We start from the raw sequence: 16807 nt of genomic DNA on the forward strand, positions 1-16807 counted from the left end.
TGGTCCTATTCATCCTCCAGAGTTGATCAAAAGGCACACCCCCTCTGAGAAGCCCACAGGGGTTTCTCCCCTCTCTGACCTCTCACTGCAATTAATGCTTTCACTAAAACATTGAATACCTTACATTAAGTGATGTAAGACAGAGAAAGACAAATACCATATGATTTCATTTAAATGTGGAATCTAAAAAACAAAACAAGTAGACAAAGCAGGAACAGACTCATAGATACAGAGAACAAACTAATGGTTGTCAGAGGGGAGGGGGTTTGGGGGTGCTGGGTGAAAAAGGTGAAGGGGTTAAGATATACTGTTGGTAGTTACAAAATAGTCATAGAGATGTAAGTACAGCACAGGGAATATGGTCAATAATATTGTAATAACTATGCCTGGGGCCAGGTGGGCACTGGACTTATTGGGGGGATATCACTTCGTAAACTATATAAATGTCTAACCACTATACTGTACACCTGAAGTATTATAAAAGAGTATGGAATATTAGTTTTAATTGAAATATTTAAAAACTTAGTAAATTGCTTCTAAAAGTCTGATATAGAATAAAATATGACTTCATATTTATACAAAAAAAAACATTGCAATACTTGAAAATATTCTGCCTTGTATGAATCTCTAAACTCTCATATATTAAGCCCAAAGAGAACCTTTCTGAAGTTGAAGGCTATGTAATGATATATATTTTTAATATCCTCTAGGATGCTAGGAAACTTTGAACTCATAATAACTGATTAATCCGGGCTCTCTGGCCATAGAGAAATAGGAAGGTTCTCACCCAAAGTCTCTGCTAGGGAGATCCTGGCCCCCACATTCACTGTCCGTAGAGCCACCCTGGTATCACCCCTCCTTCAAGGGGAGAGGGGAGGCCCAGAAGCCAGCAAGAAGGAAAAGAAGAAATGCGAAAGGTCAGGAGCCATAGGAGCGAGCATTTACTGTGGATTTCTGATGGAGAGACAAGGATGCTTGTGGTTTTGTGATCTCAGGATAAACCTGACCATGGGAGACCGGTGTCCAGCATATGTAAGTCTACTGAGCTCTTGAGTGACTCCAAACACAGCCCATTCTTACCTATATTGGGCTTGGAAGTGGCTTTGCACAAAGCTTTGACCTAGAGAAAGCTGAGCCGATGGTGACAGGTGGTTCTCCGAGGTTTGACTGGCTTCGGGCGGCAGCTGCAAAGAAATGAGGAAAGGAAGCACATTAATACCCTCCCATCTCTCCATTGCTTCCGGACCAAGCCTCGGCCTCCTCCTAGGCCACAGCACCTGCCTCTGCACCTGGACTCTGCAGAACCTGGGCCTTCAGTCTCGCCTTTACCATAATTCACGGGTGGCAAAAACAAGGCTTTTTTAAAAAATAATAATAAAAAAGAAAATCCAGCCCTCCATCTTGTCTTATACGGCTCGGCACCTTGTTTCTACCCAGTGGCAGCACAGAGCTCTCGCTTAACTGTTAAGGAGTAGTTACATTTATGCAGTCCAAAATTACATTCAGCCCTCTGAAGGCAAGCGCGAGGCTGATGTGGCCCCCAGTGAAAATGAGTTTGACACCCCTGCCGTAATTCCTTGCTCCTTCCATCTCTTGACCTCACAAATTCCCTATGAAAGAATGAATTGTAAGAGCTGCCCAAAGCATCAACCTTGGCCAACACTCACACATACTCATCCAGCCTCGTCTACTGCCTCTGAATTTACTACCCTGTGCTTTATCTCCATGCTGCGGGGCCGCATGTGTCTAGATGCCTCTAGTACATTTCACTGGGGTGAGCTGCCCTGACTTCAAACACGCCCACACCAAAGTTTCCCCCTACTAACCACCGCTGTCCTCAGTTTCCAGTGAGCCAGCCTTCACATGACCATCTCTCTCAGACAAACCACCTTATACCTTATATCACTGAATAAGCCTCCTTCATTCCACATACCAATTCTACTGTATCCTCCCTTGCATTCCCTTCTGTTTAAGTTTTCTGCTGTTGTTGTAACAAATCACCACACAAACAACAGAAATTTATTCTCTCACAGCTCTCAAGGCCAGAAATCCAAAATCAGCATCACTAGCCCCAAACCAGGTGTTGGTAAGGCCACACTGCATGCAGACATTCCTTGCCTCTCCCAGCTCCTGCCGGCTATAGGAATGCGGTGGCTTGTGGCCACATCACTGCATTCTTCAAGGCCAGCAGCTTCAAAAAGCCAAGAGAAGGGAATACAGGTGAAGGGTTTGGGATGAAGTACACCAATGTCTGAAACCTCATTTAAAATGCATCAAAAAATATAAGATGTGAAAAACAAAGGGAAGTAATGAGTGGATTCAAGGATGAATAGATGGATACCGTATTTTTCGGACTATAAGACGCACTCCCCAAATTTGGGAGGATATGGGGGTGTGTCTTATAGTCCGAATGTAGCATACCTGGCTCACTTGGTGGTGGGAGGGGTGGGTGGCGGTGGAGCAAAAATTTTTTTTCCTATTTTCCTCCTCTAAAACCTAGGTGAGTCTTATGGTCTGAAAAATACGGTAAACACATGGTAAAGCAGTGTTAGTAAAATACAAATTATAGAATCTAGGTGGTGGGTATGGGGTGTTCACTCTATAATTAACTCAACTTGTCCATATGTTTGGAATTTTCCATGATAAAATAGTGGGACAACTAAGAGTGACAAATACTCAGAATGGCCCCTCTTAGTTGTCCCCTATTTTCTTAAGCCCAACTTGACCAGCATACAGGATGTGCAAGGGGAAGCAGAAAATTTGACTAGAGAGGGAGTCCGGAGCCACGCAGGGTGGGGCCTTCAATGTCCTAAAGAAGATCATCTTGTTCGGTAACAGGCATAGTACCAGAGTTAAAAATTAAACTCTGGAGTCAGACTGTCTGGGTTCAAATCCCTGCATGGCACTTAGCTGGGAGGGTTACTCAGCCTCTGATCCAGATAAATAACTTACCTCATCTCTTTGCTCCAAGGTTTCCCTACTGTAATAAGGGATAATGAATGCCAATACCTATCTGTTGGAATGTTATGAGATTAAAAGAGTTAATATATGTTGTTTAAGTATTTGTTGTTGTTGCTTTTACCAAATGGGAAGTACCTGATGGGTTTTGAACCCAGAGGACACTACATGCATGGAGAGATGCTTTAACTTGACAGATGGTGCCCAGGATGAAGGAGTATGAAGGAGTGTAAGTCTGGAGTTAGGATACAGACTAAGAGCCTCAAGGGTCGAGGTCACAGCAGGGTGAACTAGAGTAGGAGCTGTAAAAAGGGTAAGGGGGCATGGACTCAGACACAGTGTCTATGCAGCTCATAACGGACCACCTGATGAGGAAGCAGGGGGAGAAAGAAGGGAGCAGGTAAACAGGACCAACTCAGGCTTCCAATCTGGTGCCTGGAGAATGCCTGTTCCAGGAACAGAGTCCAAAGAAGTGGGTCGAGGACAGGCATGCCGAGTTGGATGGTGATCCATATCTGGACAGAGCCGTCTACAAGCAAATCAACGAAGGGCCCAGAGGACAAAGAACTTGGATGTAGAGAGGACACTGGTATTTTTGGCTGCCCAGGATTAACTCTTCTTCTTGGTAGTGGCGCCCCTTTTGGAACACTGAATCCAGTCCATGGGGAGGAGGGGAAGGCTCTTTAATCAGGGGTCCTGCTTTCCGTTCCCCAAGGACAGACACACGCCCCCAGCTAGACTGCTGACATGACCCTGCCTTACATGGGAAGCAAAAGCAGAGTGAGCAAGGCTGAAAACAGTGATTCTAGCAGAATCCAGGCCAGAACCGTTCCTGCCACTGATTCGGTCCCACCGCACAGCTGTCTGCTTCTCACCGGTTCCAAGCCTGGTTCTTCAGCCTTCCCTTTGATCCTGCGGGCTGCCCCTTGGCCTTCTCCTGAGTTCCCTTCTGGTCTGAATCAGCTGAAGACCTCACAATGATACAGGCTGCTTCGGCATCAGGTGAAAACGTAGCACGCTGGGTGCAGCGGTGGACGGGGTCACCCAGGGATGGGGTATGGAAAGGGAAGGTCCTGACGGAGGCTGTGGTAAGCGGCAGTGGAGGACCATTCACAAAACACAGGCTGTGGATGAGGTCAGAGCAGGCTGGCCCTGCTCTGCCAGCCAGGTGAGCCTGAACGTCTCTCATTCCACACCTGAAAAAATAGGAGCATCACATCCACCTCAGGGGGCCATTGTTACAACAAGAGGAGGTGAGGTGTGTATCCTGCCTAGTACATAGTAGGTGCTTAATAAATGTTAGCTTCCTGCTCCTCTCCCCAGCCTCATCCCTTTCTTAATTCCCTAAGAGTCCCAGATAAGACTGCTTGTGTGAGTGTCTATAGGAATGCAAAAAGCTGCCCTTTCTGCCAGATGGAAACATTTGAGAACCATACCGTTACAGAGAAGAAAGTGGTCCTATGTTTTCTATTCCAGTTTCAATAAATCTAGCTTTATGGCTTTTATATGTTTTGAAACAGGAATTACCTCAAAAAGAAAAACTGTTCAGAGTTATGCAGAGGACAGTCCCTTTCCTTCTTGGAAAGGGGAAGTGAAGTTTTTTGCCAAATCATCCCAGCAGCTCTGTTCCATCCCTTGGAGCACCGGCAGCCAGGCCTCCACAGGTGGCCCAATTTTCTGACAGCAGATTTCAGTAGAGGCTTTGACACCAGACAGAGAAAAAGATCTTTTCTGGTTTCAATCACGTCAAATTAAGTACTGGGCAAGCTCCTCTCCCTGGCCCACAGGCCCCCTGTTCTTGCCTGGTCATGGTGTGCTCCGAACATTCATGGCTCATTAAAGGAACAGAAAGTAGCCAGCATGGCCAAGAACACTGAGCGAGGGGCAGAGGGGCCTGAATGTTGTTCTGAGTGCCATAGGAAGCCACCAGAGGAGTTTAAGCAGAAGAGTGACGTGATCTTATTTCCTGTCTGAAGAGGTCACTCTGGCTATAGTGTGAGAACATGTAATAGTGGGACATATTGCAAATTGGAATTGTGGCTGCTTCTGCATGGGTCTTGAAGTTGTTAAGAAGAACTATTCGTGGGCCCTCTTGGCTTAAAGAAACTCAATGTTATATTAGAGAAAGTTTGGGTTGCAAGCAAAGACTACCACTGAAGAGGGGGTGCTTTTGCCCCCAGGGAACATTTGGCAATGTCTGGAGACATTTTTGGTTATCAGTTACAACTGGGGGGCCACTGGCATCTGCCGGGTACAGGGATGCTATGAATGCCAACATGCACAGGACAGCCTCCACAACAAGGAACTGCCCGGCCTGGATATCAGAAGGGCTGAGGTTAAGAAGCCCTGTCCTAAAGTTATACTTCCTAGATTGGACCCTGGCTCTCCCACCTACTTGCTGTGTGACTTGGGGCAAGTTACTTAACATCTCTCTTCTCTTGCCTTTACCTGACACCACGGGATAAGGAGGAAGATTGATTCAAAGGCAATTCAGAAGTGGTTGATCCCTCCTATTTCCCCAGTAGGAAGAGCTGCCTGGCAGAGCCAGGGAGCAGGGGGAGGGGACAGGACAAAAGGCCTTTCCTGTGCAGCCAGCAGAAAGAGGGACTGCAAAGGCAGCTGACACATTAAGGAAAGGGACCCGGCACACTGGCTCTGAGGCAGACAGACTCAGGTTCAATTCTGTTTCTCTCAAGAAGTTGAGTGACTTTGGGTAACTTAACCTAAATTCCTGTTAACTGTAAAATAGGAGAATTAGCTCACAGCTGTTCCTTGACCAAGACGGGTAGCTGGTTTCAGTGAGAGAAGCGGGCATGGAGGAGGAACTTGCTCAAATTTGCTTGGCTTCTCATCTCTAACTCTCCCTCTGGTTTTCCCAAGCTCAAGCAGACTTCCACTCTCCCTGCACTACATCGTCTCTGTGACTGGGCCACTTTTCCATGGCCCTGTGCAAGGCACCCGCCAGGGCTGGCTGCCGTTGTGGTCCTAAAATCCCATCATGAGAAGCATCAGCCTTGGAACCAGTCAGCCGAGGTTTGAATCCAGGCTATGGGAAAAAGTTTTTTAAAATGACTCAGCTTCCTGAGCCATTCATTTTTTAAATAAAAACTGCATATCTTTAGGGTACACAACACGAACACCTGATACACGCACACACAATGAAACGGATACTACCATCAAACTAACATACCCATCTCCTCACAAAGTTACCTTTGTTGTGTGCAGTAAGAGCCCCTGAAATCTACTCTCTTAGCAAATTTCCCGTGTTACTGACGAAGGTCGTCATGCTACACGTTTGCTCTCTAGACTCCTTCATCCCACACGACTCCAACTGCCGTCACTCTTTACCACTCAGGAATGATGGGCTCCAAGCAAATAATGAAAAGGAAGGTGATGGTTGAAAGGCTGAAAGACTTCCAAAGGGTTATTTAATTGATTCATAAGCAGGACGGGAACAAAGTGCCCAAATGGAAAACAAAAACACTGGTAAAGCAGTTCTCGTAGCTGCATCTGGATCAATTTTGAGACACATCAAAATAACGTGTGACGGACTCACGACCACGGCTTCTGAGCCATTTTTTCAATTACAGCGGAGTATTCATGGATATTGTTGTAACTCTGCTCATTCGCGGTACAATAACTTCACTTGCTTTCACCTTCTTAAGTGAGAGATAGAAGGACAGCAGGAGAGCAGAACCCACCATCGATCTTTATTAGCAAAGCCCATGGGGAACACAGCTGATGTATTGATTAACTGGCTATTACAAATGACTATAGCACTTTCTCACCCCCAAAGTTTTGACCATCTGGGAATGTGAAGTGCACACATGTAGAGATCATCCACCCTGTGTCTGGAGACAAAAAGACTGGGAATCAGTGCTGTGTAGGATGCATCACCAAGAAAACAATGATAGAGTTAAAATGACACCATCTGAAAATAAGCGGTGGCACCCATGGCTTCGGATGATCACACTAAAACACAGAATACTGACAAAAAGGAGAGTTTTGACACCTTGAGCCAAAAGGAACCCTCATTCACTTATCACCTGGACAAGAGAGGGTAAGAGTACTGCAGTGGGAGAAAAGGCACTGTCTACAAAACGGAGCTACGAGACGCAGCCAGGAACAGAACACACAGGAATTAAAGAATCTGAGTTTCAAGATTCAGGTTAGAGAAGTTGAGCAAATATTCAAGGGCAGAAAAGGAAATCAAACATGATGTGTTGTTTCGAGAGTGACTGACCTTGTCGGACCCCGACCCTCGGGATGAGCCCTCCAAGTCCTCGTGCACACGATCCAGCAGCCACAGCAGGAACTCCAGGGCATCGTGCTGGGAATTGCCTTGGAACTGCGAGCCGTACTTGGAAACCGCATTCTGAAGGGAAAAATAAGAAAACCGGAGGGTCACCTGGGTCCTTCCAACAACCCAATACGGGCCCACCAGCTCCAGGTCTCCCAGCGGTCCCTCTTCAGCCCTCCCTGGGGATGACAACCTGGAGACAACATGGGGTGAGAAATGGCCTTTCCTGCAGAAGTCGGCCCTTTGGGGGCAGTGTCCCAGATGCTCCCAGGGTTTTCTGCACAGCAGAAGGCACCTTGTTTTCCAGAGAGACTACTACTGCATGCCCTGTCCTTTGAGAACCCACAGGGTGGTCTCTTGACTCTTGGTTCTGTTGACCATCGGTCCCCCCTTGATGGCTGGGCGCAAGTTCCCTGGTCCCCCTCCGTCAGTCTGTTTCCACACTGTCCCCCTGTGTTCACCCTGCAGGTGAACAGCTTCTTGCCCTGCCCTCTCTCTCCGTGATTCCATTCTCTCCCATAGCTTCAACTCGCTCCTTGTGAATGACCACCTGGCCTAGTGAAGTGGACTTCCCTAAAAACCACGCATGCAGTGCCTTTACTGCCTCTTCTAACATGTTTGAAACCTAAGTGCAAACTTCTCTTTCTGTGGTTAGATCACAAAACGGTTGACCACTTTCAACCTCCATTCATTTCACAGAGTGCCTACCACGCGCCAGGCACTATTCTCTGGACTGGGAGCTGAACAAGACAGGAGGACTCCTTGCCTTCAGGACACTTAGATTCCCTGCATCCTTTGTGCAGTCCTGTTACAGGGTGTAACAGCTTTTGTCATCTTCTGTGTAAATGCATGTTCCAGCTTTTTAAAGTTTATTTCAAAGGGGGAATATATGCACATACTTGAAAAAAAGCATGCAAAGTATATTTTTTAAGAAAGGACAGTGATGAAAAGTCTTCCTCTACTCATCTGCAATCCCTGCACACCCCTCCCCAGAGCATCTTAGCAGTTTCTTAAGCATCTTTCCAGGGATATGTTTTTAGATTGTTTTAGTGCCTGTGCAAGCACAAGCACCTGAGTGCAAGTGAATCCTCCTGTTTCTGTGTGCCCCCCACGCGAGACTGCAGAGCCAGGCCTCAGGCCTCAGGCCTCATCGCACCCCGGTCTGTTCTCTGCATGCGCCCACCTAAGGGGGCTGTCTGAGCAAGGCTGTGGGCCCAGACACACCTCCCCCTGCTGATCAAATCCAGTGGGCTGGGCTTTAGTCTTTTTTTCTTTCCTTGGAATTTAAAGGAAACTTTAGGATAAGATGAAACGAAATTTAAGATTTAATTTTACACTTTGTGACAGCATGGGTGGACCAGGAGAACATTATGCTGAGTGAAATAAGCCAGTCAGAGAAAGACAAATACCATAGGATTTCACTCACATGTGGAATCTAATGAACAAACTGAGCTAACATGCAAAACAGAGTCAGACTCATAGACAGAGAGCAGGCTGACAGCTTGGGGAAGAGAGACACGGACTACAGTGTGATGTCTGCTGGGGGAGGTGATCAGGTGTCCGGTGGAGGGATAAGAGGGCATAGCGGGGATAAATGGTGATGAAAACAATAAAAATAAAAATAAATAAAAAGATCTGATTAATTGAAATGCTGGTGCTGAGTCTATTTTCCAATCACCTGAGTCTGGTTCCCTGGTGGGTCTGGTTAGGATCCTTCCGTCCCGTTTCTGTGCACTTTATAGTGCTGCCAGATTTATCAAATAAAATGAATAATGAATAAGCAATAAATAATGGTTGTAGTATAACTATGGCCATGCAATATTTGGGATATATTTATACTGAAAAGTCATTTTGATCTGAAGTTCAAATTTAACTGGGCAGCATGTATTTTATCTGGCCACCCTACCCCTCAGCCACTCCCAACCTACACCCTTAGTACCAACACTCTCCCCTGGGGGCGTAGCCAGCCCCTCCAACACAAATCTCTACAGTCAGCTCTTCCTCTTAAAGTCTGAGTCCTCTTTCAGATTCTTACACCCACATCAGTCAGCTGTCAAGCACTGAATTCTGGCTCCCAAATTACTTCTGCCAAGTCCCATTCCCATTGTTGAGTCCCAGCTACAACGACCCAGATGACAAGAGCTACCTTCAAAGGAGCCGAGCCCCAACAGTCACCCCCTGCCAACCCACTGGCCACATGGCAGGGCAGACCCATCTTCCTAAAGCTGGAGCTTGCCACGCCCACACCCCGGGACCCTCCTGACCTTCCACTCACCATCTCATAGTCCCAGCTCCTCCCGTTTGGCCACATCCCGTCTGGCCACATCCCGTCTGGCTCACAGCTGTCTCACCTGTTTCAGAGCTCCAGGTAAATGAGCTACTCAAGTGCCCCAAGCACACTTCCCTGCTTCGAAAGTCTACAGCTTTGCTTCTTCCTCCCACGTGAAATCCGTTCCCCTCCTGCTAATCATGCTAATCCAAGACTGATACTCTCTTCAGGTTCGCCTGGCTATAAAGCCATACACCCTTTCCAGCAAGAATTTGACAACTTCAATAAGAAAGAAGAGACAGGGCTTTAAAAATGTTCCTCTATATAAACACAGTACAGTTGACCTTTGAACACCGCAGGTTGGAACTGCATGGGTCCACTTACATGCAGTCTTTTCAATAAATACTGTAAATAGGTTTTCTTTTCCTTGTAATTTTCTTTTCCCCAGATTACTTTATTGTAAGAAGACAGCATATAATACATATGACACACAAAATATGTGTAATCAACTGTTTATGCTAGTAAGGCTCTGGTCAACAGAAGGCTATTCATAGTTAAGTTTTGGGGAGGTCAAAGGTTATACTTGATTTTTAACTACGGGGGGGTGGGGAGGTCAATGCCCCAACACCAGCATTATTGAAAGGTTAGCTGTAATTCCACTTTGCAGGACTCAGAGTAAGAAATGAGAGACACAAACAAAGATATCTCTAACTGTCACTTGGGGAAAACCTGTGGCAAACTCATTAATAGTCTTAAAAATGATGCGTGAGGAAATATTAATGAGGAAAGAAAATAAACGATTCTGTCCTTTCCAAAGAATGCAAAAATAATCGACTTCACATTGTTTTATATACAGGGTCCAGCAGAAGTAAATAGCCTGCCTGAGTGTGGTTGGCAGGGTAATAATATGGGTGTAATAATTTATAGTTTTAATTTGAACATTTCACCTAAAATGTCATATCGTGTGCTTTAGTGTGATATTGCTGTTTCAGAATTACATGCTCCTGATTTTGTAATTAAAAAGGGGCGTTATTTGTGCCAGACCCTGTATTTGTAGATAGATAAAAGATCAGAAAATATGCGGCAATATATTAGCCAATAGTTATCATACAAGGATGGGACCACAGGGGGTATTTTTTCATTTTTATTTGTATATTGCAATTTTTGTTACAGTGAACTTTGTTCTTTATTGGTCTTTATCCAATTATAACAGTATCTGGCAGGTGCTTTCCAGAATTTTTAAAATAACATAACCTATCAAAGCCTATTGAAATGTGACTAGAGGCCATGGCTGGTGTGGCTCAGTGGATTGAGCGCGGGCCTGCAACCAAAGGGCCACCGGTTTCCATTCCCAGTCAGGGCACGCGCCTGGGTTTCGGGCCAGGTCCCTAGGAGGGGGCGTGTGAGAGGCAACCACACATTGATGTTTCTCTCCCTCTCTTTCTCTCTCCCATCCCCTCTGTCTATAAAAATAAATAAAATCTTTAAAAGAAGAAATGTGACTAGAGCCGCATTAAAGCAAAATCCTAACCTGGGAGGAATAAACAATAATATTTGGTATTTCTACGCTAAGACATGGCATTGCTCTATCCACGTGAGTGTTTTCTCTCTCAAACACTGGTAATTTTGACATATTTTCTTAACTTTCCTTTTTTTAGACAGAGGGGAAGGGAGTGAGAAAGAGAGGGAGAGAAACATCAATATGTGGTTGCTTCTCACACAACCCCCACCAGGGACCTGGCCTGCAACCCAGACATGTGCCCTGACTGGGAATTGAACCAGTGACCCTTTGCTTCACAGGCTGGTGCTCAATCCACTGAGTCACACCAGCCAGAGCTAACTTTTTTTTAATTTTATTTATTTGTTTTTAGACAAGGGGAGGAGATGGACAGAGGGAAACATCAGTGTGTGGTTGCCACTTGAGTGCCCCCTACTGGGGACCTGGCCCACAATCCAGGCATGTGCCCTGACTGGGAATCGAACTAGTAACACTTTGGTTCGCAGCCCGCACTCAATCCACTGAGCTACATCAGCCAGGGCAATAAAGTGAATTTAAAAACCAAAAAACATAAAAATAACAAAATAGTCATCTTTGTTTTGACCTGCAATTTCACTTCAAGGAATTAAGCTTATGGAAATGAACAGAGCTGAGGACAATGATTTAAATACAAGAATTTTAATGCAGCATGATAACTTGAAAATTGTACAGTACATAAAATGTCTCCATAAGGATTTTTTCACTTAATAAAACATTATGCAATCACTAGAAATTAAATTCTATAGACTATTTTAATGACCAAGAGAAAGTCTGATGATAATAGTTTTTAAACAGCAGTTTACAAAATTCGGACTTCCAGGTTGTATAGGCTTTGAAACACATCGATGTTTATAATGATTATGTCTAGAAATCATCTCTAGTGGAATTCAGATCATTTTTTACAGTCTGAAACTGTCCAATTTTTTATAACATACACATATTTAATTACATCATTAGAAAAGCGAAGTATTACAGATAATACCAAGACAGGATATTTTAAATGTACTTATTCATTTGCTCTTAAAACTAAGAATGGTCCTGCTGCCTGTGGGGGCTGGGTGACCCCGAGCTCAGGATGGAGAACAGGCAAACCGTCCGTGTGCACGTGGGGGGGTAGGTGCCTCGTGCCAGCAGTCTGGTCCCTTCTCAAGTTCCTCTCTTCCTCAGTCTGAAGCTACAGATCCCTCCTGATGACCACACCCTTTATGAAACCTATGTGGCTTGTCCCCAAACAGCTCTCCAGGCTCTCACCCCCAATCGCGCAGGCTTTCATTAATTTATTTAACCATTTCTTTGTTCTGCCTAGCTCCTTAGCCCCACCCTCCTCAGTGACTGGCACTTTCAGTTTCGTGTCCTTAGTTGACCCTTGTTGCTACAGAACTCAATTCAATGGTTACCTTTTTTAAGAAGCCTTCCCACCCCTCTCAACTCCACCTCCCCTACTCAAACCACAGCCTCCTGCCAGAATTGCCACAGCTTCCTCGTATTTTTATTTTCTAGCACTTGCCACCAAATCTAATCACGTGCCTGTGTGATTATTTCATTACCATCCATCTCTCTGTAAGTTCCTGGAGAGAAGCCCCAGAGTCAGGTTTTACACTCATCACTCAGTGTGTTCCATGTGCCCGTTACAGTGTCCGGACACTCAGTGGAATATTTGTTGGATGAATGAACATTTCTTGTTCTGTAAAATAAGAGGAGCTCACCTAGATTTCAATCAGCAAGGTTGAAAACCTAAAGCTGTAGGTGAGCTTGCGGCTTCTGGAATCCTCCACTCTCTCCAAGGCTGGCTACCCAGATTACATCACCATCACTGACATTAACAACTTGATTATCCTTCCATTCCCCAAGGCTCAAGGAGCTTCCACTCCTTATGGGTTTCAGAGCAGGAGAAAGAGAGGAAATCCTGGTGAGTCACTGGGTGATGAGTAATTTGGAAGCTTTTTTTCAAGCTACTCCCACATCTCCCATTCCTGCAGTAACTGGATGAGACCCATATCAGGCTAGAAAAAAAGTTACACAAAGGTTACCTTCCTTCCTCCTCCTTGGTCTCTGCAGGTGAGGAAGTGTAATGATAAAATAATAAAAAGTTCCTTAGGGCCAGGCTCTGTGCTAAATGCTGTACATATAACTCATTTAATCTCCCCAAGGCTACACTGTAATAAAGTAGGTACCATTATGGCCCTATTTCACAGATGAGGAAAGTTGAGGCACAGCAAGATTTGGAAATTTGCTCAAGGTCTCAAAACTCCAGAGATCTTACTCTTAACCACTATACAATACTGCCTCTATTTAAAAAGCAAATGTTGCCAAAAAGAGATATTAATGGTGCCCATTCCACCCACTGATTCCTGCAGCACAGTGCTTCACTGGTGGAAGCAGGAGAGTGGGGCTTGGCATCCCCGCGGGTCACGTGGCAAGGATTGCTTTCTCGGGCTGAAACTCAAGAGCAGTGATGCTTGTGGAATGAGCACTGACAGGTTCCCCCCTCCCCCAGGAACAACGACTCTCTGCCCAGAGCTGGCCAGGGCGGGTAAGAAGTAAGCCATGCGCATCAATTATCGGGAACTCTTGAATCCAACTGGGACCCCAAATAAACGTCCCGCTTTAACCCCGGGTGAAGTGATACACACAACTTCCAAAGAAAACCTTATGACCCTGCAGCATTCCGAGTAAGTAGACCGTGATTCTGGGGACAATGGAAGCAACGCCGTGCTAACGCATCCTAGGGGATTTAATTTGCACTAAACAAAAGGATGCCATCTCTGATACAGCACACCCACTGCCTCTCCTGAGCACTCAGCACCAGGCCTACAGGTTCTCAGGTTCCATTGAGCTTAGAATAAAATCCAAACTCCCTACCATTGCCTCCAAGACTTTACATGCTCTGGCCAACCTAATTTACGCGTCAGTCTATCCTTCTGGGCTCCAGCCACACGTTTCCTAACGTACCTCCAATTCTCAGCTTCTTCAGGCCTATGCTGCTCCCTCTACCTGGATTTTTCCTGAGTCCTCATCATTCAGATTTCAACTCAAACATCACCTTCTTCCTCCAAACCTTGGCGTTCAAAGTCTGAATCCCCACCCAGCACCCCTCCAGACTGAAAACTATCCCTGAACACTGCCTGGTCCACAGGCTTTCAATACTTCCACAAAAGGTTTGCTGAACGAGAAAACAAAAAACCGAACACACTACTCCAATCTGCCAGCTCTTTCCATTCAACCCCTCAAAATATCCGGGAGGAATTAATTCCTAATAAAAACGTTTGCGAGCGATGGCACAACAAATCAGCTCTAAACCAGGGCGGCAACCCGCGGCGGAACTGGTAAATGCCGTCTAAAGAAAGTTCCAGGAAAACCCTTTCCTGATGGAGCACACACTTCTCAAGAAGGGAAACCAAGGGCCAGAACGAGCTTCCCCGGAGCGGCGAGGGCCGTACGCGCAGAGCGCCGCCTACCTTAAACTCCGCGGAAAGTTGTGGGGTGTATTCGCGCGTCCAGAGGGCGCGCACTAGCGCCGCCAAGTGCTCGGTGACCTCGGCGCGGCCGGGCGCCGCCCGGTAGCGCCCAAGCGCCAGGAACTCGGCCAGCAGGTCGGTGTTGCTGAGACACTGCACCACAGCGTTCATGAAACAGGTGTTGCCGTGGTTCTTCAACCCCTGTGCGCCCGGGGGCCTTGCCCCATCGCCGGCGGGGAGCTGGGGCTGGAGTCCCGGCGGGCGCTCCCCACCGGGGCTTCCGGGCGCGGCTGGAGCCGGGGCCCGGGCGCAGGCAAAGTCCCCCTCACCGTCGCTATCGCAGTGTTCTGGCTGGGGCCAGGGCCAGGACGGCGAGTCCTCGGGGCGGGAGCGGCTGCCCAGCGCCAGCAGGAAGCGGCTGAACAGGCGGCGCAGGGAGCGGCGGCGGCGGAGCCGGGGCGCAGGTGGACCCCCTTCTGCCACGGTCCCCGGGCTGGGCTCCATTCCTCCCATCCGCGCGCCTCCCGGAGAGGAGCCCCGGACTCCAAGCGGACCAGCCGCTAACAGACCTTTACAGCCCCGAACAGGAGCCGGGGTGCAGGCTACCTGCAGACCAGGTGTGTGGGGAAGGAGCGGGGGCGGGGCCAAGGGCGGGGCTGCCCCTCCCGGCGCGGGAATCCCGCCGCAGGTTCCGCCCCAGGGCAGCGCTGGGCCAGCCACTGCCACTCCCGCCCCCGCGGCGTGGACTGGGAATAAAACACTGGGAGTCACCGAGTTCACGTACTCCTTGCCTCTCATAAACTAGCAGACCTGAATTTAACCTCTGCTCCTTTTCCCTCCCAGCCTTCAAGCTGTGGAAGTAAGATTGGAGTAATAAAAGTGAAAGCGCCTAGTAAATTTGCAAAGTCCTGCCGATTTCTAAATTTCTTGTAGTTGAATATATAGAAAAGGGAAAGAAAAGGAAGACTCTCCAAAGGGCAGTCTCAGGCATGGTGAGAGGCGCGCACTGGGAAGTGCGACGGGATGGGAGCGCTTTTGTGCACCGCTGGTTCCTCTGCAGGCTCCGGTCTGTGCAGACACGTGACGCCACTCCTTCCAGTCTGTCTGAGGGGTAGCGGGGGCAGAACCTTTGCCCGGATCCGCCATCCCAGGACCAGAACTGGGAGCTGCGTGTTGCCCCACGTGAAATAACCTAGATGGCTATGGTTTGCTTTTTTAAACTATAGAGTAAGTTAGAATCATTTTACAAAAACTTGTGAGACTTGATCATCCTTGATTTAACAAGTGGAGAAACAGGGTCAGAGAGGTTAAGGCAACATACCGAGGCCACTAAACCTGTAAGCAGAAAAACCGGAACTCGACTGCCAGCCCCACAGGTTGGCTCTTTCCAATCTCAGCCGTGTGCAGTATTCGCTTACCAGGAAGTTTTCTGGATCTCAGACGCGCCCCCTACGCGGTCACCTGCTCATTCCTTAACGCAAAATCCTTGGTGAATTGTTGCCCAATCAGAATCCACTTGGCCTTGCCAGGCCCTTGATTCCCTGGGTAACTGCGGGACTCCGCTCACTTTATCCTGTAACTGTCAGGTTTATAATTAATCAGGCAAAGTCTCGAAAAATGAATTTCACATAGATTTCTAGCTCAAAAAGAGGTCAGCCGTGCGCATATATGTGTCAAGGCCCTGAAATGTTACAATTAAAGTATTTGATAAATAAGAGATCCCATTTGTTAAATATCCACCTTGATATACCAAATAGGGCAGCAGCAAGTTACCAGATGCAAAAAAAAAAAGTGTGGGGGGAGCTTTAGTTAAAGAATATGCTTAGAACGGAAGTCTGTACTGGGGCCTTGGTGTTCCCTGAAAAGATCACTGTTTACCCTCCCTGGAGAAGAATCCCCTCTGGATGATCAATATACAACGTCCATTCCCTCGCCCTTCTGATGGCAAGCACAGGAGAAAGACTTTGTGGCCAAAAAAAGCACCCATGAAATTTCATCCTTGATATTCACCCCCAGGTCCTCAATGACACGCATTAGAGAAAGCACTGTAATTCATGTTGAACTCTCTATGTGTCAGGAATTCTGCTGATGCTTTCACACATTATTTCACTTAATTATTTTTAAGATTTTATTTGTTTTTGTTTTTGTTTTTTCAGAGAGAAAGGGAGAGAAACAGCAATGTGTGGTTGCCTCTAGTGAGCCCTCTATGGGACCTGGCCGGCAACCTGGGCACGCCCCTGACTGGGAATCCAACCCGAGGCACCTTGGTTCGCAGGCTGGTGCTC

General features: G+C 47.0%; 1 protein-coding gene across 2 annotated transcripts in view; it reads right to left on the reverse strand.

Annotated features, from left to right (window-relative positions):
• The window catches only part of USP43 (ubiquitin specific peptidase 43), a 62478-nt gene extending 47134 nt beyond the window's left edge, over positions 1–15344 (reverse strand). The window contains exons 1-3 of one of the 2 annotated variants that reach the window (XM_045199155.3): positions 14523–15344; positions 7202–7333; positions 1081–1184 (exon numbers count right to left, since the gene is read on the reverse strand). In XM_045199155.3, coding sequence (XP_045055090.2) covers positions 1081–1184; positions 7202–7333; positions 14523–15320 — 1034 coding nt within the window. In that variant the 5' untranslated portion in view covers positions 15321–15344. The remainder of the gene's footprint in view (positions 1–1080; positions 1185–7201; positions 7334–14522) is intronic. The other variant, XM_053910744.2, reaches the window with a different exon arrangement.
• Between the last annotated feature and the right edge of the window lie 1463 nt (positions 15345–16807).

The sequence above is a fragment of the Desmodus rotundus genome, chromosome 9, assembly GCF_022682495.2.
Source record: "Desmodus rotundus isolate HL8 chromosome 9, HLdesRot8A.1, whole genome shotgun sequence".
Taxonomy (NCBI): Eukaryota; Metazoa; Chordata; class Mammalia; order Chiroptera; family Phyllostomidae; genus Desmodus; species Desmodus rotundus.